This window comes from Littorina saxatilis, linkage group LG5 (genome assembly GCF_037325665.1).
Source record: "Littorina saxatilis isolate snail1 linkage group LG5, US_GU_Lsax_2.0, whole genome shotgun sequence".
In the NCBI taxonomy this organism is placed as follows: Eukaryota; Metazoa; Mollusca; class Gastropoda; order Littorinimorpha; family Littorinidae; genus Littorina; species Littorina saxatilis.
The window spans coordinates 34,890,941-34,914,931 of NC_090249.1; the positions used below are offsets into that span (position 1 = coordinate 34,890,941).

The window sequence follows — 23,991 nt, forward strand, 5'->3', positions numbered from 1 at the left end:
AGATTATCCCATGACCTGCCTCTTTGTCTCTGTTAGCTGAGGAGGTGATTATTCTGAATTATTCCCCCCTCTGCTTCTTTACCTCTGTAAACTTGTAGGGGTAGTTATTTTTCGATAATGACCCAGCAACCAAACAAATAACGACCCAGCAACAGCCTGAATCCTCGATAGTGCAATGGGTTGAGAAGTTGTTCTGTTTCGGTACTACTTTTTGCGACTGAAAAGTTCCGAACGCTCTAACGTACGAAGTATACATCTCTGGAGCAAACAATACAAACATACCGCATTTAAATTAACAACTACAGGCCTGAACACATGAATCTTCATATAAAATCCATGAGTTCGGTTGTTTTCTGAATCTAGATCTGCCGTGCTCAATCGTTCATCACAAGCAATTTCCCAAGGCAAGTAACTCGATCATACTTTGTCTAGCGACAAGAGTAGTTCCCCTTCTTTTCACTCAGTTTCTTCGACAACAGACTGCAATCCGACGGTCAGTTTTCAACAATATTTCATTTAATAAACAGATCACACGCAACCAAATGCACACATCTCATCAATTTAAACAACATAAAGCGGTTTCATACACTATTTTCCCCAGAAAACTGAACTTCATACAGTTTTTAACGTTGGAACACGGGTGCAAAAGTTCGTCTGCTAGTCCCATTTGACGAAAGAACATTATCCTAAGCGATACCAAAACATATACAGAACACACAATATCTGCCTTTGCCGCCACAGCAGAATAACAGCATATCTGTGTACTTGATTTTAGTCCAAAATAGGAAAACTGACAAGAAGTGTTAACAGAATGGAATGATTTGCACGGAACTATACAACCGCGCATTAATCGATCGCCTGCGCAGGTTGACTGGTTGAGTGAATAGGATTCGATCAAACTTTCGCAAAAAACCTCCTCTTTTCTTTGAATAACTGAAGAAAGGAGGAATAAAGAGGTTACACACCTCGTCTCAGTGATTATAAAAAATAATGGTCTCAGTTCGCGGTCATGAAAAATGCGAGCTTTAGCGAGCTTTTTCATGACCGCGAACTGAGACCATTATTTTTAATAATCACTGAGACTCGGCATGTAACCTCTACTTATCCATCGCAACCATATGGATTACCCATCACAACCGAGTTTCGATCTCAACTGTCATTGGTCATTGTCTTTGATTTCAGAGTACAATTGAATAATTTATAGAGGTCATCTGCATATTCAGAGTTTACAGATGGACTACTTTTTTCAACATACGACTGAAATATTTTATGGTGTCAAAGTCAATATCACGTATAGGTACAGGCCTACATGTGTCAATATTGAGAAAATAAAGAATACTTCATACGATACGCACATTCTGTATGGATTTAAAGAGCGGAGTCGAGATATTTCGCTGGCTGAAGCGACTGCATGGTCAAAGGCATGTTCAACGAGTATCGCGAGTGGGATCAAGGGACGATACTCCCTAATTTTTACACAGACAGCCATCTACACAGAACCGTGAGAGAGAGAGAGAGAGAGAGAGAGAGAGAGAGAGAGAGAGAGAGAGAGAGAGAGAGAGAGAGAGAGAGCAATCAAAACACAACCCAGTCACCTGGTAGTTTAAAAACTCTATCTGAAACTGACATCGATTGTCGAAGGCATGCCTGCGGTGCATAACTCTCGAAAAGTTGTCGTAGCTGGGAACCCGTTGAGATCCATTCCAACGCCCAAAAAATTATCAGAAGAGTCACCATGAATTGAAGTCAAATCAAACGTTAGGTTTTCTCATTTGGTTATTTGCTTTGGCTTTAAGTGTATTGCTTCGATTGATAGCTGAATCTGCTTGCAACCGTGCTGTTCAAGACTGTTCGAACTGTCGTCTGCTAGATGGGCTTGCCGCTGAATCCGAGTCGAGTAAACTGCGGGGTTCAGCGACAAATGAGGGAGTGGCATCAACATGAAAAGAAGAAGACGAAAAGAAGTTGGAGATACAGTTAAGATATATGGGGAAGAGAAGAGGATGTGAGGTGTTAGATGTAGCCAACCTTAGGTGTTCAAACTCAAGACCGGGACAAAGTAGAAAGCGATGTACCGCGACCGACTCTCAGTGCCGACATACAACTTCCAAGCTTTATTGCTTAACGTCTACAACAGGCGAAGTATTGAAGCTTTGGCTCACCTAAACCCGACGACTGAATATGTAAGTGATCCACGTGTGAAAACCGAAACAGAACAGCGCGATGACAGCCAACATTTCTATCCCCGACTGACAAACAGAAACACAGCATGCGAACTGACTTGGGTCAACGATCAAACCAGCACGGCCCGAACTGAATTTGTTGCGCTGCCATTATCGTGCGCAATTCTGGTAAAAATATAAACCCGGTATGCCGAATTGAGTATAACGAAAGCCGATGTCAAATATACACAGGGATATTTTAAAATGACTTTCAAAATGTAAAAGCAGACAGCAGACCTTTTTATAAGCAATATGAATGACTGAATGTCCACATACAAGTCGAATGACGCCGTCCATTATAATAATAATAATAATAATAATAAATGAGCATTTTTATATAGCGCAACATCATAACTTTACAATTATGCTCTTTGCGCTTGACACATTTAAAATTAAAACACAGTTATACAAGCATTTACATCTACATTCATAGTCAACAACGCTTAATTAAAAGCATACACCATCACACATACATTACAAAAGATTCTTCCACTAACTAAGTAATAAAAACATGAATAAAATAGGTAGTAAAAAACAAGGAAATATGCTGACAAATGGGAACTAGCTTTGCGCATGAATTCATTGACATGAATTTCGACTCGGTAATACCTGAAAATCGACCCTCGGGAAAATATGCAAGATAATCAGAACTCGGAGTGTGTAACCTATATATAATCCCCTCCTCAGCTAACAGAGACAAAGAGGCAGGTCATGGGATAAATGCGGATATCAACACATGAGAACACCTAAGATTTCTCTGGCGGATGTAGATAACATATGAGAAAGGACAGTCGTCACATCTTTCTGCACAGTCTTCCGGGCTTCTGGAATCAGTAACTTACACCATAGAACGCATAACCAACTACATATCTACAGCATTTCTCTAATTCGAATTTGCTACAGTTAAATCCGCTGTGGAACCGAGAGGCAATATATAATTATTCGACGTATTTGTTGCTATCTAAGTCTACAAAAAAAGCGGCCGGGGCAGCATCCAATACAGGAACAGTAAATTGCATGATCGTGTAGTCCTTCAATTATCCCAATCAACAACTATAGATAAAAGACACAATTTGCAATTTCAATAATTGTCCAAATCATTTTGCGAGCTTGAACAGGGTAATGGTAAAGTTTTTTCCCCCAACATTTCTTTATCTTTATTTGGTGTTTACGTCGATTTCCCCCAGCAACCCATGCAGGACCTTGGAAAGTTTTGTTCCCCTCAGTCTGTACGACCGTCTACACTTTCAACGACAATAAAGCACGAACAAGAGAGTCCTTTTACAATAATTATGAGTCTTTAGGTGAAGGATCTTATCGTCACTCATGGAACATTTCACGATTGACAACACTCTCATTGACCCGTGCGGACCTTGAAGCTATCTTCAAGACTACGAAGAGGCGGTCTCTCCTCTGCAACAGACCAGTGGACCAGACCCATAAATCATCCTTGTGACACTGTAAACTGAAGTGTTCCACTTTTGAACACACTTTATATGGCGGGGATGTAGCTCAGTCGGCAGCGCGCTGGATTTGTATCCAGTTGGCCGCTGTCAGCGTGAGTTCGTCCCCACGTTCGGCGAGAGATTTATTTCTCAGAGTCAACTTTGTGTGCAGACTCTCCTCGGTGTCCGAACACCCCCGTGTGTACACGCAAGCACAAGACCAAGTGCGCACGAAAAAGATCCTGTAATCCATGTCAGAGTTCGGTGGGTTATAGAAACACGAAAATACCCAGCATGCTTCCTCCGAAAACGGCGTATGGCTGCCTAAATGGCGGGGTAAAAAACGGTCATACATGTAAAATTCCACTCGTGCAAAAAACACGAGTGTACGTGGGAGTTTCAGCCCACGAACGCAGAAGAAGAAGACGAACACACTTTATGCAACCATGCAGTTGTGAACACTGTGAGACGAACTATATAATTCTCCTGGAAAAAGTACAACACATGGTAAACGCTTTAAAGTGTTTACCACGTGTGCTACTTTTGCTAGTAGAAGCACACAGTGTTCACAACTAGTTGCAAAAAGTGTGTTCAAATGTAGAACACTTCAGTTTGAAGTGTACAAAGTGATCTTCTTCTTCTGCGTTCGTGGGCTGAAACTTCCTCGTACACTCGTGTTTTTGCACGAGTGGATTTTTACGTGTATGACAGTTTTTACCCTGCCATCTACTAGGCAGCCATACGCCGCTTTTGGAGGAGTACAAAGTGATAAAAGCGCAGACTTGACCTGGTGACAGCATACAGGCCGGGGCAGTGCACAAGTTCCGTGCCACCTCTGCCCTTAATCTGTGAAACCAGGGAATACGTGTATTAACTAGGTAATACATGAATTATCTGACGGAAAAAACCAGTTTATTCATGTATTACCTAAATTAGTTTAGTTAATACACGTATTCCCTGGTTTCACAGATTATCTGTAACATGATGATAAGACTGAAGTCTTACTGTGCAAAAAGAAGAACACTACATTTCCCTCTCCCCAACCGACATTCTTTTCTCACCATCAGCTAGAAACCTTGGTTTCACCCTTTCATCTGACATGACCCACGTACAACATCATTTTTTTTTATTTTTTTTTTTTTATTGATCCAACAAAGGAAATTAAATTAGTCATCAGCACATATAGGTCATTAATTGATAACTATAAAAGAATAAAAGAAGAAATTCATAAAACCCATGATATAAAAATACCCTTTTTTCTTGCACACCTGACACACCGACACACCAATATACATGCCTATATACATACCTACATACATACCTACATACATACCTACATACATACATACATACATACATACATACATACATACATTCCATGTTAAAGTGTAGTTAAGAACATCATCAAACATATATCTTTAGTCTGTAGAGCAGCTTATTTTGAGCTTCGTAAGATCAGCACCATTCGCCACACACCCTCCTCTCAAACAACCAACACTCTTGTCTGTGCCTTTGTTCTTTCTAAACTTGACTACTGCAACTTTCTTCTCTCTGGCTGTCCTCTGTACCTCCTGCATAAACTACAAAAAGTCCAAAACTCGGCAGCACGCCTCATTCTCAAAGCACGAAAACGAGATCACGCAACACCACTTCTTCGCACACTGCACTGGTTACCTATTCAAGCCCGCATTGACTACAAACTGTCCACCCGATCTGCTTTAACTTCGTTTCTGGCTCGTCTCCTGCTTACTTCTCTGAACTCCTCACCGTATATTCTCCAGCAAGACAACTCCGTGCCTCTTCTGACTGTCGCATCCTTACCATTCCACACACAAAAACCAAAACATACGGACAACGCACTTTCACTTTCTGCGCACCCACACAATGGAATCCTCTCCCCTTTCACATCCGCCACTCTCAGTCACCCCAAGCATTCAAACGAGCACTTAAAACACACCTCTTCAAGAAATACAACCCCTGATTTTGTTCTCATCAGTGTAGTGTTTTTGTTGTTTTAGTGATAATGTGATAATGTATATCTAGGGCTGTTTTCAGTATTGTTGATAACATGTTTTGTTTGATTAAGGGTATTCAGCTGGTATTTCCTTGTTTTCACTACCTATTTTATTCATGTTTTATTACTTAGTTAGTGGAAGAACTTTTTGTAATGTATGTTTGATGGTGTATGCTTTTAACTAACTGTTGTTGACTATGAATGTAGATGTAAATGCTTGTATAACTGTGTTTTAATTTTAAATGTGTCAAGCGCAAAGAGCATAATTGTAAAGTTATGATGTTGCGCTATATAAATGCTCATTTATTATTATTATTATTTAAGTTATTGAGACATCCCAGTGCACTAAGGGATTTATAGAGCAAATCGAGAAAATTCATTATTGAACGAAGCGCATAGCGCTGAGTTCAATAATTATTTTCGAGATTTGCTCTATAAATCCCTTAGTGCACTGGGATTGTTTCAATAACGATATTGTCAGTACCGCCATAGAAAAAAGAAGATTCCAAACGCACATTTTGCAATGCGCATTTGAATAGGCATAACTGTGTGGTCAGGTCGTGCACAGTAAAGATCTACTTTTGTGTGGGGTGTCTCAAGTGTGTCGTGCTTTCGTCACACGCATTTTAATTTCTGTTAGTAAATTCCAGTGTAGCGTTAATCTGAACAGTGATGATCTTTCAGAGAGACCTCATTTGAACTCGGAGAAAGGCTCTTCATTATTTGCGATTCGAAACCTCCAGTCGAGCTTCGACGGATTGACTATGCGGAGTGACTCCCCTTGAATTGACTCAAAGCGGGACTCGACGGTTCGCACATTTTCAAAACAAATGTGGCACATTTCTCGTGTTCTATCTTCGCTCATCGGGGAGTCTGATACTAAACATGAACGGTAAGAATGCTCTGAACCCTACACGTATTATATCCCCATCGTTTTTTCGTTCACATTTGCCCAACATGTTAATTTGCTGAGCGGGGTTAATGTCGTCTGCTAGGCTACCTGCCAACCTGGGCAATGGAACGACTGCAGTCTGCACTGAGTCTGTACGCATGAGGCAGGCTGCTAATAAATCTTATATATGGTAAGAACGTTCTGAACCTTACACGTTTTCGATTACGATTGTTCTTGCTTTGAAATAATAATTCTGAAACCATTCATTTACTGAACTGATGTAGTCGTATTTCTGTGTTGTCTGCTACAGAGTCGATCGAGTCAGTCTTCCAAACTGGTCTAGCTGGTACGTTATCGGAATAACACTTGTGTTTTCTGTTAGCCGCTGGGAATTGTATACTAACTCATCATTTGGTAATGTGGATGATAAGCTACATGCCACTAACACGGCATATGAGAAGAATCTATGCAAGTCGGCGAAAATTAGATGAAACACAGCGGCTTCTATTTTTTTAGATCACTGGCACTGGCACAGGCACATGCAATCTGTCAGAAAAAACCCCACTTCTGCTTTAATTGAGAAGCAGGGAATTTATGGTCATTTGGTATTGTGGAGAATATAAGCTACATGTCATTAATTAATTCTGAGGATGAGAGCACAGTCTTGCTTAGGCAAAGGGCGCAAGAATACGCTCTGTGGAAAAGTTAGCGCACTCCAAGAGTGCGCTAACAGTTTTAGCGCATCGCCATTAGCCAATCAACTGGTTCACATCAGTCATGTGACACCAGTACTTACTGACAATTATTATTATTATTATTATTATTATTATTATTATTATTATTATTATTATTATCATACACTTCAAAATGGTTTGAAGATACCTTTTCTCTCCCTAGACCATCTTGTAAATCACAAGAGATCCGTCCTGGCTTTTAAATGGCTTAAGAGCATTCTTCCACGTGGACACAAAATATACAGCCTAGGGTCTTCTTGTGTTGAGTGGAGACTTTTACCAGTCTTTTTTGAGTAACAGAAAAATCATTTAAAAACGTTTCCCGATGTGCCAACGAAATTGTCAGACTGTTGATTTTTGATAGATACCCAAGAAGAAGGAAGCTCTTGTCACACGTAAAAGCCCAGACAGACCTTAATGGTGTACGTGATGGTGACCAATGTACAATGGGAGGTATTTCAAAGCCGGCTTTTGATCTAATTAAGGTGCAACAAACCTTCAGAAGCTGCATGCCGTCAAAAATAGGTTTAAAAATAAATGTGATCCGCGGCGATGTCAAGCAACGTTTACCGGTCAAGGTAGGCCTACATTGTCATGGCAAAGTCCTCAATAGAGGAATTCCGAAAATAACTCTGTCGGGTTTATATGGGTTGTGAACGAGTGAATACCCTTGATTTTACGGAGGCCAACATTGGAGGAGCCAATCAATAGCGAGGGGTGTGTCTGAAACACGTGGACAGAAGCACGTGTGAATGTATTTGTCTCAGAAAAAGCAGGATTTTACACGGGGTAAGGCCATAGCTCCACTTGGACACATACCAAAACACTACAGTCTAAGTGGTTTCTGTGAATAGTGGGAATGTTTTGTAAACATTAATTTCTCAAAACTGACAAATCTAAATACTGAACTTGAAGCAGTCATGATGTTAAATGTTGGTGTCCAAGAAGAGGGTGGTTTTGTCCAAAGTAAAAGGTTGACTAAACCTGATATAGCAGAATTGCTTCACGAGAAGAGCAGTGCACTTGAAGAGACCCGAACTGAAAACATTCCCCTGTTCTGTCCTGCTTTGTCATTTGTAATACTTCCAAACATAATTTTCTAAGATTTCGAACGGTCCAATTAAAGGGGGATGGTGTGGGCGCTGTACTGTACACCACCCATGGACGCAGCTCCAAGTTTCAAGCGACATTCAAAGAATCAGATTATTTCACGCTGGATTCCTGATCATCAAACGCTTTGTTAACTGTTCCATTTGAGCCGACGCCATTTTGTAGGCATTTGCTGGGCTGGTTTTCAGACAGCTGCGAAAAAGAACTGTCTCCTATTGGATGGTATGCTTTCAGCTTCACAGCTTCGGCGTTTTCTTTCTTGGGTGCTAGAAATCTGGTGAAAATATTCCCATTTTTTGAGCGAGGAGTGCGAGTGTTAGTGTTTCCAGGTTTGTTTTCTCCTGTTGGTTTTGTTTTCGTGACAGCAGCAGCAGAAAGACTGGGGATACGGTCACCTTTCGATTGAACAGGAGCGTTTTTGGCCTCAGAAGTATCAGCGACGACGTGATTCTCGGCAGATCTGAGACTGTCTTCTCCGACAGAAGAACCGATGGCGATGTTGGCGGGACCTCCAGTGCTTGCTACGTCGACTCGCACATGATTCAGATCGGCAGGATCAGTAGCAGTGTCTTGAGCAGGTTTTTCATTCTTAGCAGGGGCATCCAACATCTTCAGATACGCAGATTCCAAACCTTCCATCTCCTTCAAGTCCTTGTTCTTCAGTCCAGGCAGCTTGCCATTCTCAGCAGCAGCAACGCCGCAATCGGAAATCTTGACATCAGTCAGTTTGAAGGACTCCACCTGGTCCGTGCTCGTCTTCTTGTTCTTCATCTTGGGCATGGAGAGGTGCACCCGCTCCCAGAACTTGTCCAGCTGCTGCTGGCTGGCCTGGCTGCCTGGGTAGGTGATGTAGGTGACGGAATCGAGGATGGCCTTGAGGGTGTGGTTGATGGTGGTGGTGGCGGTGATCTCTTCCAGAATGATGGGCACGATGCGAATGTTGAGCTTCAGCATCTCGTGGAACGCCTTCTGGTACTCGAACCTGAAACACCACAAGAAGAACGTCAAAATTACAGGAGCATTTTGACTGAAAACACAATGAATACAATTGAAGAGATGTGTTCCAATGTACACTTTGATCATGCGCCTTTATTGTATCCTAAAAATCATATCGTCACAAGTACAAGAGGCATCAAGGTGCGGAGCAGGCTGTCTTGAAATAGAAAAGAAGCAAAAAACAGGGCCTCTCATATTCAACTTAGATGTGCGCTGAAAACAACAAAACATGTGGAGAATATAACAACAAATACGACAATCAAAACATTCAAAGAAAAATTAAGGCATTCGGTGCTGTTTTTTGCCCGAACCCTGAGCTGAAAACTTGCCTGATGGCTGTATTCATTGCGGTTAACGCCCCAGTCTGTCTCAAATGGTTTACAGAACGATTTAAATCTTCCCATGAAAAAAGCAGTTCTAACCTTATCGAACACACTTGCAATAGCATTTAATAGCATTAAATGACACGGATCGTTTGAATGGCTATTTAGCTAGCGTAAACTACCCACCTGTTGTCGTGGTTTATCTAACCCCTGAGCCATCGTGAACCCGTGTGATCCACTTTCCTTTTTTTCACAATTTAGTACTCAGTTTGTGATTTCAATGCGACTCGCTGTATCTGCAATAGTACGTTATTGTGTACCTCTGAATCTAAAACGCAACAAACGGCGGCGAGTCACAGGAACTGAGCGGTGGCGGTTTACTGTTCAAACAAACTGGCGACATGCTGAACATTCGTCTGCTACGAGAAACACGTTTTGCGGGACACGCTTCCGGGCTACCCTTTTTACATTTAGTCAAGTTATGACTAAATGTTTTAACATCGAGGGGGGAATCGAGACGAGGGTCGTGGTGTATGTGTGTGTGTATGTGTGTGTGTGTGTGTGTGTGTGTGTGTGTGTGCGTGCGTGTAGAGCGATTCAGACCAAACTACTGGACCGATCTTTATGAAATTTGACATGAGAGTTCCTGGGTATGATATCCCCATACGTTTTTTTCATTTTTTTGATAAATGTCTTTGATGTCGTCATATCCGGCTTTTCGTGAAAGTTGAGGCGGCACTGTCACGCCCTCATTTTTCAACCAAATTGGTTGAAATTTTGGTCAAGTATTGTTCGACGAGGCCCGGACTTCGGTATTGCATTTCAGCGTGGTGGCTTAAAAATTAATTAATGACTTTGGTCATTAAAAATCTGAAAATTGTAAAAAAAATATTTCTTTTATAAAACGATCCAAATTTACGTTCATCTTATTCTCCATCATTTGCTGATTCCAAAAACATATAAATATGTTATATTTGGATTAAAAACAAGCTCTGAAAATTAAATATATAAAAATTATTTTCAAAATTAAATTGTCGAAATCAATTTAAAAACACTTTCATCTTATTTTCTTGTTGGTTCCTGATTCCAAAAACATATAGATATGATATGTTTGGATTAAAAACACGCTCAGAAAGTTAAAACGAAGAGAGGTACAGAAAAGCGTGCTGTTCTTAGCGCAACTACTACCCCGCTCTTCTTGTCAATTTCACTGCCTTTGCCATGAGCGGTGGATTGACGATGCTACGAGTATACGGTCTTGCTGCGTTGCATTGCGTTCCGTTTCATTCTGTGAGTTCGACAGCTAATTGACTAAATGTTGTATTTTCGCCTTACGCGACTTGTTAAAACTTTCAAGACTTCGAGTTGTACTGATCTTGTCTTGATAAAAAAAAACTATTCTTTTATGATTAAAGAATGGTTTTGTAACAAGCTGTCGATTTATTATTTAGATGTTAAAAGTTAGGTCTAGCGCCAAAGCGAGCCGTCCGATTGTCTGACAGACAATCCGGCTGGCCACGCAAAAATAAATTCTTTGAAAATAGCTCGCTCTTTACGGAGGGCAACTAGGATGTTCTGGAGCGGTGAGTGTTTAAAAGAAAAGGGTGTCTGTACTGTGTGTAAAAGCCTGACAGTGTCTGTGATGGTCTACGGGAAGGATGCTCAAACAGGTGTTAATAACTTACTCTGCCCATTCGCTCTCCAAGTATCGTGGGGTGAGCACCAATATGAACCGCCTGGTGTTTTCCAGTGTGTCACAGATGTTATTGGAGATGGCTGCACAGCAAAAAACAGAACATTCATTTCATTAGGGCTGCAAGAAGACACAAGCGCGCACACACGTATATTTATGCGAAAGGTAAGGTATTAATGCACAATGTTTAGTGCCACTACAAACTATTTCTCAGTAAACATGCTTGTGGCAGTGCCCAAATTTAATCAGGAAATAATAAACGGCCAAACAGACTGCGAACATCATAATAAATACGTTTGAACACGGGCAGAAAGCAGAGAAATGCCCTCGTGGTGTTCATACACATGTATCAAAGACAGAAGGGAAGTAAATCTGCATAGGAAAAAAATAACATTTTTAAAGGGGCTTCTCTCCCTTTGCAGTATTCAGTACTCACTTTCACCGATGACAAAGTCCCGTTGATGCAGACACAGCCTAAATCCCATTTCCTCCTCCAGCTTAGGGCGAAGATGTGTGTACACAAAGTCCTCGTCCGCAGGGCGAGAAACGTACGACACGAAGGCGTCATACAGCAGCCCATCTGAAAAAAGTGTATGCAGTACCATAACTAACATTTCCTTACACACACACACACACACACACAAAATAATGGTTTTTTTTCTAAGAGTGGTGCACACAATAAATGTGCCCAACAAGTGGGAACTAAGCGCTGGGACAAATTTACTGTAGTTCAGATTTGTTTGAGATTTCAACCCACGTGACCTCCGTCTTGGGCCCCTCCCCGTTTGGTACTTTCTCGTGCGTACAAGCGCGTGAGTCTCAGTATTTGGCAAGGTAACTTCGTCCGACATCTCATCCTGTTGATATGCTTTCAAACAGGTCTTTCGACCCATCTCAAAATTACTAGTTTGTTCTGTGTCTCGCCCGCGCATACACGCACGCACACACACACACACATACACACACACATACACACACACACTGAGGCACACACACACACACATACACACATACACATACACATTATTTGTGTGGATGATTGTCTTATCCCTTGTCAAAGCTTGACTATATTATTTTGAGATGGTGAGTCGAGTCGCTTTCACGGGATTGACTGTGTTGCAAGTTAAAATGCTAAACTGTAGTGTCATGTCGTACCGTTGTCTTCGTATGACTTGAAGAAGTAGACGAATTTCATGGCGAAGACCAGTCGCTTCTTCCAAAGACAGTAAATGACGAGGGCTGCTGCGACGATCACCACCACCAGTCCTACTGACAGGGAACCGCTCAGCCAGTACACCCACGAGTTGTCTGTGCAGACAGAGAGACAGATTCACAATGTTAACATTGTTAAATGTGCAGATACATTAAGACGGTGCCTACACTGAAAACTCTGCCACAGCGATTACCACCCAAATCCTACCGCTGAGCCAGTACACCAACGAATTATCTGTGCAGACAGAGAGACAGATACATTGTATATATATACAAGTCAACATCGTTACATATGTACAGATACATCAGGACGTGCATTTATTGAAAACGCTGCCACGATGATTAGAGAACGAAGGAACAAGAGCACAAGAATTTATTTTGCCATATATACGAGAGTAGCATTACAGCCATTGGAATTTGTCCTAACACCCAAATCCTACCGCCAGGGAACCGCTTAGCCAGTCCACCCACGAGTTGTTTATTGGAAAGATCATCTCAAACCTGGTCAGCCGTCAGTTTAACTTGGAATAAGACCATCCCTCCACTTGAACACATACCAACACTCTTAATCAGCATACTGGCTGCACCGAGTGCAGTGTGGGCATTTTTGTTTTGTTTTGATGAATTGAGTTTTTCACCGACACTGGTGGCAAACTTTATAAACAAATTCATTCAAAAAAGTCTCACTTTGCACAGGAAGCACCCAGGTTTTTTATTGCGTGTCCAAGTGGTGGGATGATCTTATACCGTGTAAAAGCCTTGCCAGACTGATCTGAGATGGTGAACCGACTCGTTCACACGGCAAAGACTGTACCTCTAAAATTCAAACATTCATTACACTCACCTTCCTCTACCTCTTTAGGTGGCATGTCCTCGCAGTAAGGCCCCACCCAGGGGTATGGACACTGACACACCTCCTTAGTCTCATTCCCCTCAGTCTTGACCGAGTAGCACGTGCCGTCGTTACTACAGTTTCTGCCACAAGGGTTCTGGCAACGGTCCCCGACATATCCTGGATCGCAGACACAGTACATTTTGGTCTTATTCTTGTTGGAGTAATTGCACAATCCGTGTTCGCATGGAATCATGGCGCCGCAGCCAAGGCCTACGTCTGGGGTACTTAAGTTGCTCTCAGGGCCCCATGTTATGTTAAACAGCCAGTCTGGTCCACCAAGATCTGGCATGTTCACTGTGTGTTCGTTCTCTGGGACGTCATTGCTGTTGGAAATGTTGTTCTCACTCAACGGTGTGTTCATAAAAAAATTGGAGGCCTGACGTTTCTGTCTGTCTTGAGTTGGGCTTTGATGGGAAGGGGAGGGAAGGAGGAGAAAGAGGAGGAAGAACAGGACGGTGGAATGAAGGAAGAATGGATTCAGGGAGGGTCGGAGAGTCTTGTTCTTGTTGTCAGCCATGGTTTTTCGTTCTGAAATGATAACAAAGAGACTGCCGGGTTAGTAAAGTGACGTACATTAAATCTGAAATGACTTGCATAAAAAAAACATTCCTCCAACTAACCACATCCAACTCTCATTAAGCCTCTCAAGTCATCTCCAACGCGCTTAACGCCTTAATTCGGAATGGTGTAGAGTGTAAGCGACATCAAAGGAACGAAACATAATTTCCTACAAAACATCTTCATTGAATAGGTAATTGATATGCCTTTCTTTCTGTTTGCTGAATCTTGCTTCTTCTGTGGGTTGTGTGTTTGTTTGTTTGTTTGTTGTTGGTGGTGTTTTTTTGTTGTGTTGTTTTGGTTGTATTGGTTGTTTGTGTGTGTGTTTGTTTGTTTGTTGATTTTTAGACTGTTTTCTGTTGGGTCGATTAGGGGGTTACGCCCAATTGAGTGGCTGTCTAAAAGTAACTCTGTTTTCTTAATTCCGTTTCATTTCCTGTCTTTCTGTTGACTTCTATAACAAGTATTACTAGTTGAAATTCAAGGTTTTAATGCGTGCCAATTTGCTTTACTTCTATCTGCTACTTCTGTCTGTCTATTCCATTTATCTTGTTAGCTCTTAGTCATGCGGAAAATGTCCAATGTGCGTAGTCTTAAGTTTGTTTTGGAGTGGTGTGCAACAAATTGTGTAGCTTAGTTCAGACAAGAAATGGAATGTAGTGTGGATTGACTAGCAAACAGAATCAGATCGTAGAACTTAATTGTTCAATAAAAACAATTTGCAAAGTATGTGCTGAAAGAGTCGGACATGTAGGATGTATGAGTGAGGGGAAGAGTAGCTTGCAACTGTGTATGAGCAGGAGTGTACGACATGCGTTGGTTACCTCTCTATCTGCCTGCCTGTCTGTCTGTCTGTCTGTCTGTATGTCTGTCTGTCTGTCTGTCTGTCTGTCTGTCTGTCTGTCATAATGATGATTTTTTTGTTTGTTTGTTTGTTTGTTTGCTTAACGCCCAGCCGACCACGAGGGGCCATATCAGGGCGGTGCTGCTTTGACATATAACGTGCGCCACACACAAGACAGTATGGAAAGCCGTTTGGCTCATAACCATTACGCGTGTAATAAAACATAAATACACGCGTAATAAATGACTAATACACGTGTATTTATTTCTTATTGCACGTGTAATTTATCTTTTTTCTCATGCTATGGAATAGCATAATGATTAAATACACGCGTAATAAATATTGCATACTCGTGTAAGAAATGATTAAATACACGTGTAATTAACATTTCATGCGCGTGTAAGAAATATTTAAATACACGTGTAATTATTTATTACACGTGTATTTAAATATTTTTTACACGCGCATGAAATGATTATTACGCGTGTATTAATTATTTCTTACACGCGCATGAAATATTTCTTACGCGTGTATTAAATATTTCTTACACGCGCATGAAATATTTATTACGCGTGTATTTAATCATTTCGTACACGTGTATGACATTTTTATTCCACGTGTATTTAATCATTTCGTACACGTGTAAGACATGATTAAATACACGTGTAATACATTTTTCATACACGCGTAAGAAATGAATAAATACGCGTGTAATAAATATTTCATACAAGCGTTAAAAATGCAGGAGTCACGTGGTTAAGCGACTTAAAAACTCGGACTGGGAATCCACATGAAAAACACTCTATGCGTCTTCATCGCCTCGCTTTGCACGCTTACAGCTCAAGATGGCGGAAGCGGCAAACGTCAATGTCACCTTAGAAGGTTTGCGAGAACAATTTAACGCCTTTGCCCAGGCTCGCACAGCATTGGAAAGGTAAGTTACTTGTTTTATCAGATGAAGTCGGTTGTTGTGCGCGCGAACCGGAAGTAGAATAGACGAGAGTTGTTGCTTTGCATGTCGTATATTTTCCGATTCAAGTTTTAAGTTTATTACGGGTGTATGTAATGATTAAATACACGTGTATTTAAATAATTTCCTACACGTGTATTTAATCATTTCTTACACGCGTATAAACTATTTCCTGCACGTGTATTTAATCATTTCTTACACGCGCATGAAATATTTATTACACGCGTATTTAATCATTTCTTACACGCGCATGAAATATTTATTACACGCGTATTTAATCATTTCTTACACGTGTATGAATTATTTATTACACGCGTAAAAAATGATTATTACACGTGCATTAATCATTTATTACACGTGTATCAATTATTTATTACACGTGTATTTATGTTTTATTACGCGTGTAATGGTTATGAGCCAAACGGCTTTCCATAAGACAGAAGTCGCAGCACAGGCTTCATGTCTCACCCAGTCACATTATTCTGACACCGGACCAACCAGTCCTAGCACTAACCCCATGATGCCAGACGCCAGGCGGAGCAGCCACTAGATTGCCAATTTTAAAGTCTTAGGTATGACCCGGCCGGGGTTCGAACCCACGACCTCCCGATCACGGGGCGGACACCTTACCACTAGGCCAACCGTGCCGGTCTAATCATAATGATGATGATGATGATGATGATGATGATGATGATGGTGGTGGTGGTGGTGGTGGTGGTGGTGGTGGTGTGTGTGTGTGTGTGTGTGTGTGTGTTAAAGTATGCTTGTGTGCCTTCTCAGTAGCGTGCTTGTTACTTTCAGTTTCGTTTCAGTACTAGGGTTGTCATCAACTTCAAAAGTCAAATCCACCGGGTGCTTACGAATACTATGTACAAAAACAACACAGAGAGTCTGAGGCAGCATGCAGTCGAGACTCGAGCCGCTCAGAATAAAAGCGGACTACTTAGGAAATCTCAGACACTTTGACAATAAAATCACAGACCTACCTCAAAAATCAACACAGCTCACACAGTCACTGGCAATCAAAAGAATGACAAACGAGAACACTTCAACGCACGACTGATCTAGTGACTTCAGAATGACTGTCAGCGGAAACACGCCCACTATTAAATCTTCCAGAATGCGTGCTTTTTATATTTAGTCAAGTTTTGACTAAATATTTTAACATCGAGGGGGAATCGAAACGAGGGTCGTGGTGTATGTGCGTGTGTGCGCGCGTGTGTGTGTGTGTGTGTGTGTAGAGCGATTCAGACTAAACTTCTGGATCGATCTTTATGAAATTTGACATGAGAGTTCCTGGGTATGATATCCCCAGACTTTTTTTTCATTTTTTTGATAAATGTCTTTGATGACGTCATATCCGGCTTTTCGTGAAAGTTGAGGCGGCACTGTCACGCTCTCATTTTTCAACCAAATTGGTTGAAATTTTGGTAAAATAATCTTCGACGAAGCCCGGACTTCGGTATTGCATTTCAGCTTGGTGGCTTAAAAATTAATTAATGACTTTGATCTGAAAATTGTAAAAATAATCATTTTTATAAAACGATCAAAATTTACGTTCATCTTATTCTCCATCATTTTCTGATTCCAAAAACATATAAATATGTTATATTTGGATTAAAAACAAGCTCTGAAAATTAAAAATATAAAAATTATGATCAAAATTAAATTTTCGAAATCAATTTAAAAACACTTTCATCTTATTCCTTGTCGGTTCCTGATTCCAAAAACATATAGATATGATATGTTTGGATTAAAAACACGCTCAGAAAGTTAAAACGAAGAGAGGTACAGAAAAGCGTGCTATCCTTCTCAGCGCAACTACTACCCCGCTCTTCTTGTCAATTTCACTGCCTTTGCCATGAGCTGTGGACTGACGATGCTACGAGTATACGGTCTTGCTGAAAAATTGTATTGCGTTCAATTTCATTCTGTGAGTTCGACAGCTGTTTGACTAAATGTTGTATTTTCGCCTTACGCGACTTGCTCATCTTTCACACACACTGTACAACTTGAAGACGGCGCTACTCAGTACACTGAAACACTGCTTTTAATACTTCCTACAAATCTGTGAAAATCAGATCTTAAAAATTAAGGAGTATTGAGCTTGTGAACAGAAAGTCCAAAATAAATGAGTCTTAAAATGGGAGAAGTTTTAAATTGGGATGGCGGGACGGAGGGGGAGGGGGGAGGGGGTCCTAAAAGGGAGGTTCCACTGTAACCGCCCGGATCAGTCGGGACCGCGTCATTTAACGTCCTCGTCTTTAGTTCAAGCTGAGTGTAATTCGGTTAAGATCGTGAAAGAGCGCTCTGAATAAGAGCAAACGGCTTTCTTCATGAAAAGAACTGAGCAAAGTTAACACCCAAGCAAATGATATTAAAATGTATCTTTCTTCATGAATGTGTGTTCTTTCCTCGTTACACACAGTCAACTACAGCGGCAGACCTTGCAAACTTGATGTTGCAAGACAAGCAGCATCCGGTCAGTAGCCGGCCCGAGTCAGAGGAAAAACGAACGAACGAAGACAGTATGAGGACACTGACAGGACCCGGTGTAACAGGCCATTTTGACACATAGTCAGTTTTGACCGGGAGGTCATTCTTGGCTATAGCTAGCTTGTTTCTCTGTTTATTTGTTTCTTTCTTTATTTTTTCTCCGTTTGTTTGTTTGTTTGTTTGTTTGTTTGATTGTTTGTTTGATTGTTTGTTTGTTTGTGTTTGTTTGTTTGCTTGTTTGTTTGTTTGTGTGTTGATTTTAGACTGTTTTCTGTCGGGTCGATTAGGGGTTACGCCCAATTGATTGGCTGCCTAAAAATAACTATGTTTTCTTTTTTCCTTTCCTTGTATTGTCTTACTGTTGACTTCTAATACTAGTCGTTGAAATTCAAGGTTTTAACGTGTGCCAATATGCTTTACTTCTATCTGCTCCTTCTATATGTGTCTGTTTATCTATTCTATTTATTGTTTTAGCGATCAGTCACGCGGAAAAGTGTCCACTGTGCGTTGTGTTAACCTTTGCCGGATGCCGCTTTTGACTACACACTCCCGACGATGCGGGTTTGTCTGAACCCATACATTTGAAAGAGGGTATTTAATTTACCGTTTATTCCTCTAACGACGATGCGGGTTTATCTGAACCCATACATTTGAAAGAGGGTTTTTACCGTTTATTTCTCTAACGACGGGGTGGGTTCAGGGAAACCCACAGCGCTACTTCAGTGGTTGCATCGAGTTTCTCCCTTCACCGACCTCTTGCAGGGGAGGGAGAGGGGGAGGGAGAGGGGGAGGGAGAGACTGAGAGAGACTGAGAGACTAAGAAAGAGAGAGAGAGAGAGAGAGAGAGAGAGAGACTAAGAAAGAGAGAGAGAGACTAAGAAAGAGAGAGAGAGAGAGACTAAGAAAGAGAGAGAGACTAAGAAAGAGAGAGAGTCTAAGAAAGAGAGTGAGAGACTAAGAAAGAGAGAGAGACTAAGAAAGAGAGAGAGGGAGACTAAGAAAGAGAGAGAGAGAGAGACTAAGAAAGAGAGAGAGACTAAGAAAGAGAGAGAGAGAGAGAGAGACTAAGAAAGAGAGAGAGACTAAGAGAGAGAGAGAGACTAAGAAAGAGAGAGAGACTAAGAAAGAGAGAGAGAGAGATACAGCATACTAAGAAAGAGAGAGAGAGAGACTAAGAAAGATAGAGAGAGAGAGACAGATAAAGAGAGAGAGAGAGACAAATAAAGAGAGAGAGAGAGATTAAGAAAGAGAGAGAGAGAGAGACTAAGAAAGAGTGAGAGAGAGACTAAGAAAGAGAGAGAGACTAAGAAAGAGAGAGAGAGAGACAAAGAAAGAGAGAGAGAGACTAAGAAAGAGAGAGAGAGACTAAGAAAGAGAGAGAGAGACTAAGAAAGAGAGAGACTAAGAAAGAGAGAGAGAGAGATAGACTAAAAAAAAAGAGAGAGAGACTAAGAAAGAGAGAGACTAAGAGAGAGAAAGAGAGACTAAGAAAGAGAGAGAGACTAAGAGAGAGAGAGAGAGACTAAGAAAGAGAGAGAGAGAGAGACTAAGAGAGAGAGAGAGAGACTAAGAAAGAGAGAGAGAGACTAAGAAAGAGAGAGAGAAACTAAAAAAGAGAGAGAGAGACTAAGAAAGAGAGAGAGAGAGAGACTAAGAAAGAAAGAGAGACTAAGAGAGATACTAAGAAAGAGAGAGAGAGACTAAGAGAGAGAGAGAGAGAGACTAAGAAAGAGAGAGAGAGACTAAGAAAGAGAGAGAGAGACTAAGAAAGAGAGAGAGAGACTAAGAAAGAGAGAGAGAGACTAAGAAAGAGAGAGAGAGAGACTAAGAAAGAGAGAGAGACTAAGAAAGAGAGAGAGAGAGACTAAGAAAGAGAGAGAGAGAGAGAGAGAGACTAAGAAAGAGAGAGAGAGAGAGAGACTAAGAAAGAGAGAGAGAGACTAAGAAAGAGAGAAAGAGAGAGACTAAGAAAGAGCTAGAGAGAGAGAGAGACTAAGAAAGAGAGAGAGAGACTAAGAAAGAGAGAGAGAGACTAAGAAAGAGAGAGAGAGAGAGACTAAAAAAGAGAGATAGAGACTAAGAAAGAGAGAGAGAGACTAAGAAAGAGAGAGAGAAAGAGAGACTAAGAAAGAGAGAGAGAGACTAAGAGAGAGAGAGAGACTAAGAAGGAGAGAGAGACTAAGAGAGAGAGAGAGAGACTAAGAAAGAGAGAGAGAGAGACTAAGAAAGAGAGAGAGAGAGACTAAGAAAGAGAGAGAGACTAAGAAAGAGAGAGAGCGAGAGACTAAGAAAGAGAGAGAGAGAGAGACTAAGAGAGAGAGACTAAGAGAGAGAGAGACTAAGAAAGAGAGAGAGAGAGAGAGACTAAGAAAGAGAGACAGAGAGAGAGACTAAGAGAGAGAGACAGAGAGAGAGACTAAGAGAGAGAGACAGAGAGAGAGAGACAGAGAGAGAGACAGACAGAGAGAGAGAGAGAGACAGAGACAGACAGTCAGATAGACAGACAGTCAGAGAGACGGATAGACGGATAGACAGACAGACAGACAGAGCAACTGACAACAGACATACAGACAGAGAGATACGGACAGACAAACAGAGAGACAGACAGTCTCTTGGAGACAAACAGGCAGACAGACACTGTTCCGCCGCTTTGGTAATTATGGGTGTAGCAGAACCCGCGCCGTCGGCAGAGGGATAGTTACAATCACTACTACTCTTTAAAAGTATGGGTATGTGTGAACCCGCGCCATCGGTAGTGTTTATGTAAATTATCATAATCAATTAATTCTGATGTTTTGTCATGTACACACTAAAAATTTGCAGACAGAGAGCAAATTAGGTGTGTGAGAGATACTTAAAATTTCAAAACGATACCTTTAATGGTTCCAGAGTTACAATGATTTTAGTGTGTCTCTGGGTACAGGTGAACCCAGGAAGCACGGCAAAGGTTAAGTCTGTTTTTGTGTGGTGTGCAAATAAATTGTGAAGCTTAGTTCAGACAAAAAAATGGAATGTAGTGTGGATTGACACGCAAACTGCATCAGAGCGTAGAACTTAATTGTGCTATAAAAGCAATTTGCAAAATATGTGCTGATGACAAGTACGATGTATGGGTGAGAGGGGGTGGGGGGAGTAGCTTGCCACCGTGTATGAGAAGCTGGGGGCTTACGATAGGCATTGGGTACCTCTCTGTCTGTCGGTCGTGGTGGTGGTGATGATGATTGTGGTGGTGGTGTGTTTGTGTCTGTGTCTGTGTCTGTGTGTGTTATATATTATATAAGTGTGCTGGCTCAGAAGCTATTTTGTTACTTCAATTTATGTTTAACTACTAGTGTTTGCATCAGTACAAAAGTAAAATCCACGAGATGCTTACGATTACAGTACGTAAACAAACAGAGCGTCTGGGGTCAGTCGAGGCTCGGGCCGCTCAAAATACTAAGTAGGCTACTTCAGAAATCTCAGACACTCTGTCAGATTTAACAATACAATCATGGATTGGTGTTTATATAAACCCCTTACATTGATGCCATAGGATAATTGTATTGATTGATCTCGTATGAACATTTTTGAATGTAATACTCCCTGTTCCATTTATTCATAACACATATTATACAGTACGTTTACGCCTATAATTATACCCCATGTATATTTGGAGGCTAATGCAGTCATTGTACCAGTGTATTTCAAAGAGTGACCACCGTCCCCACCTCCCCCCCCCCCCAACCTCGGTTATCCGCTCCCCCCATGTCCCCTGTCCTTTAAACCTTCCCACCGTATTGTCTTTGTATGTGTCTTGTCTAGGTATGTGCGTGTGTATGCGCTAAGACAATCATATCTTATGCTGATAAACTCTGTGTATGCTGTAAGTTATGTTTATGTGTCTAATAAAAGAAAAGAATTTTAAAAAAAACATTTTTACAAATCATCGACATACTGTGGTAAACTAACTTAATCAAACTCCAGTCCGAACTGTGGTACATACGTATTGCGACAGTCAGTTTAAAACAGCAGCCACTCAGTTTCAACAATAAAATCACAGACCTACCTTAGAACCAACACAGCTGAGACAGTGATTGACAAACCAAAGAATGACTCAAAAGAGAACACTTTGACAACGAACGACTGATCTAGACCTCAGAATGACTGTGTCGGCGGAAACATGCCCACTTTATATCCGGAATAGTTGCTTCTTCGTCTTTTACACGGACTGTAGGCCAACAACCCGCGTAGAACTTGGAAACGGCACTACTCACTACACCGAAACCCTGCTTTTATGACTTCCTAAAATCTGTAAAAATCAAATCTTGAAAATGAAGGATCCTAAAAATGGGGATACATTATATGGATGTTCTGAACAGAAAGTCCGAGATTGATGAGTCAAACAAGGGGAGAGGTATTAGATCGGAATGGCGGGGCGGAGGGGGGGGGGCGTGTCCTAAAAGGGAGGTTCCACTGTATTCGCCCGGATCAATGATCAGGACTCCGCCATGCACTTCCTGGTCTTTTGTTCAAGCTGAGTGTACTTCGGTTAAGATCGTGAAACAACTTGACTGTAGCTCTCTAAATATAGACGGCAACAGCTAGAGTCATGTGGAACAAGTCTATTGGCACCTTGGAGGAGCTTTGAAAAGAGCAAACGGCTTCCCGTCATGAAAAGAACTGAGAAAAGTTAACACCCTTGGAAGCAAATTCTTCCGCGTACACTCGTGTTTTTGCACGAGTGGAATTTCACGTGTATGACCGTTTTTACCCCGCCATTAAGGCAGCCATACGCCGCTTTCGGAGGAAGCATGTTGGGTATTTTCGTGTTTCTATAACCCACCGAACTCTGACATGGATTACAGGATCTTTTCCGTGCGCACTTGGTCTTGTGCTTGCGTGTACACACGAAGGGGGATAAGCCACTAGCAGGTCTGCACATAAGTTGACCTGGGAGATCGGACAAATCTCCACACTTAACCCACCAGGCAGCCGCGGCCGGGATTCGAACCCTCGACCTTCCGATTAAGAGGCCGACGTCTTACCACCCCCCCCCCCCCCCCCCCCCCCCCCCCCATAGCTCCCGGAAGCAAATGATATTCGAATGTATCTTTCTTCCTGAATGTGTGTTCTTTCCTCATTACACACAGTCAACTACAGCCGCAGACCTTGCAAACTTGATGTTGTAAGACAAGCAGCATCCGGTTAGCCGGCCCGAGTCAGAGGAAGAACGAATGGACGAAGACAGTATGAGGACACATACACCAATTATTAAACGTACAGTTGTATAGATCTGTCATTTACCTGCTGACACTTGTCCAATAACATTGCAAAACGTTTTGAGCCGAACCAGGGTATATTTTATTTTTTATTTTTTATTATCGTAACTTGAACCTACAAACACGTAGGTCTCTCGAGAGCTGCGTTTTCAACAGAATAGAAGAGGCATAAAGACTCTGTCTCGGATGTTTATAGTTTACAACGCCATAATCCGAACCTAGGTTTATTCAACAATTAGCAAGTACCGAAACATCCTACACACTTTTAATTGCTCCCCAATCAGCAGGTAAACCGTTTTTCGTCCGTTCAGTTTTGCTCTGTCTGTCAC

At 41.5% G+C, this 23,991-nt stretch overlaps 1 protein-coding gene across 2 annotated transcripts in view; it reads right to left on the minus strand.

Moving 5' to 3' along the window:
• Window positions 1-5,669: 5,669 nt before the first annotated feature.
• Window positions 5,670-23,991, minus strand: part of LOC138966964 (uncharacterized) — a 22,185-nt gene continuing 3,863 nt past the window's right edge. Inside the window, exons 1-6 of one of the 2 annotated variants that reach the window (XM_070339375.1) lie at window positions 22,450-23,442; window positions 13,486-14,064; window positions 12,585-12,737; window positions 11,866-12,009; window positions 11,422-11,512; window positions 5,670-9,399 (exon numbers count right to left, since the gene is read on the minus strand). In XM_070339375.1, the coding sequence (XP_070195476.1) occupies window positions 8,511-9,399; window positions 11,422-11,512; window positions 11,866-12,009; window positions 12,585-12,737; window positions 13,486-14,053 (1,845 nt within the window). In that variant the 5' untranslated portion in view covers window positions 14,054-14,064; window positions 22,450-23,442 and the 3' untranslated portion in view covers window positions 5,670-8,510. Of the gene's footprint in view, window positions 9,400-11,421; window positions 11,513-11,865; window positions 12,010-12,584; window positions 12,738-13,485; window positions 14,065-22,449; window positions 23,443-23,991 lie in introns of those variants that run through there. The other variant, XM_070339374.1, reaches the window with a different exon arrangement.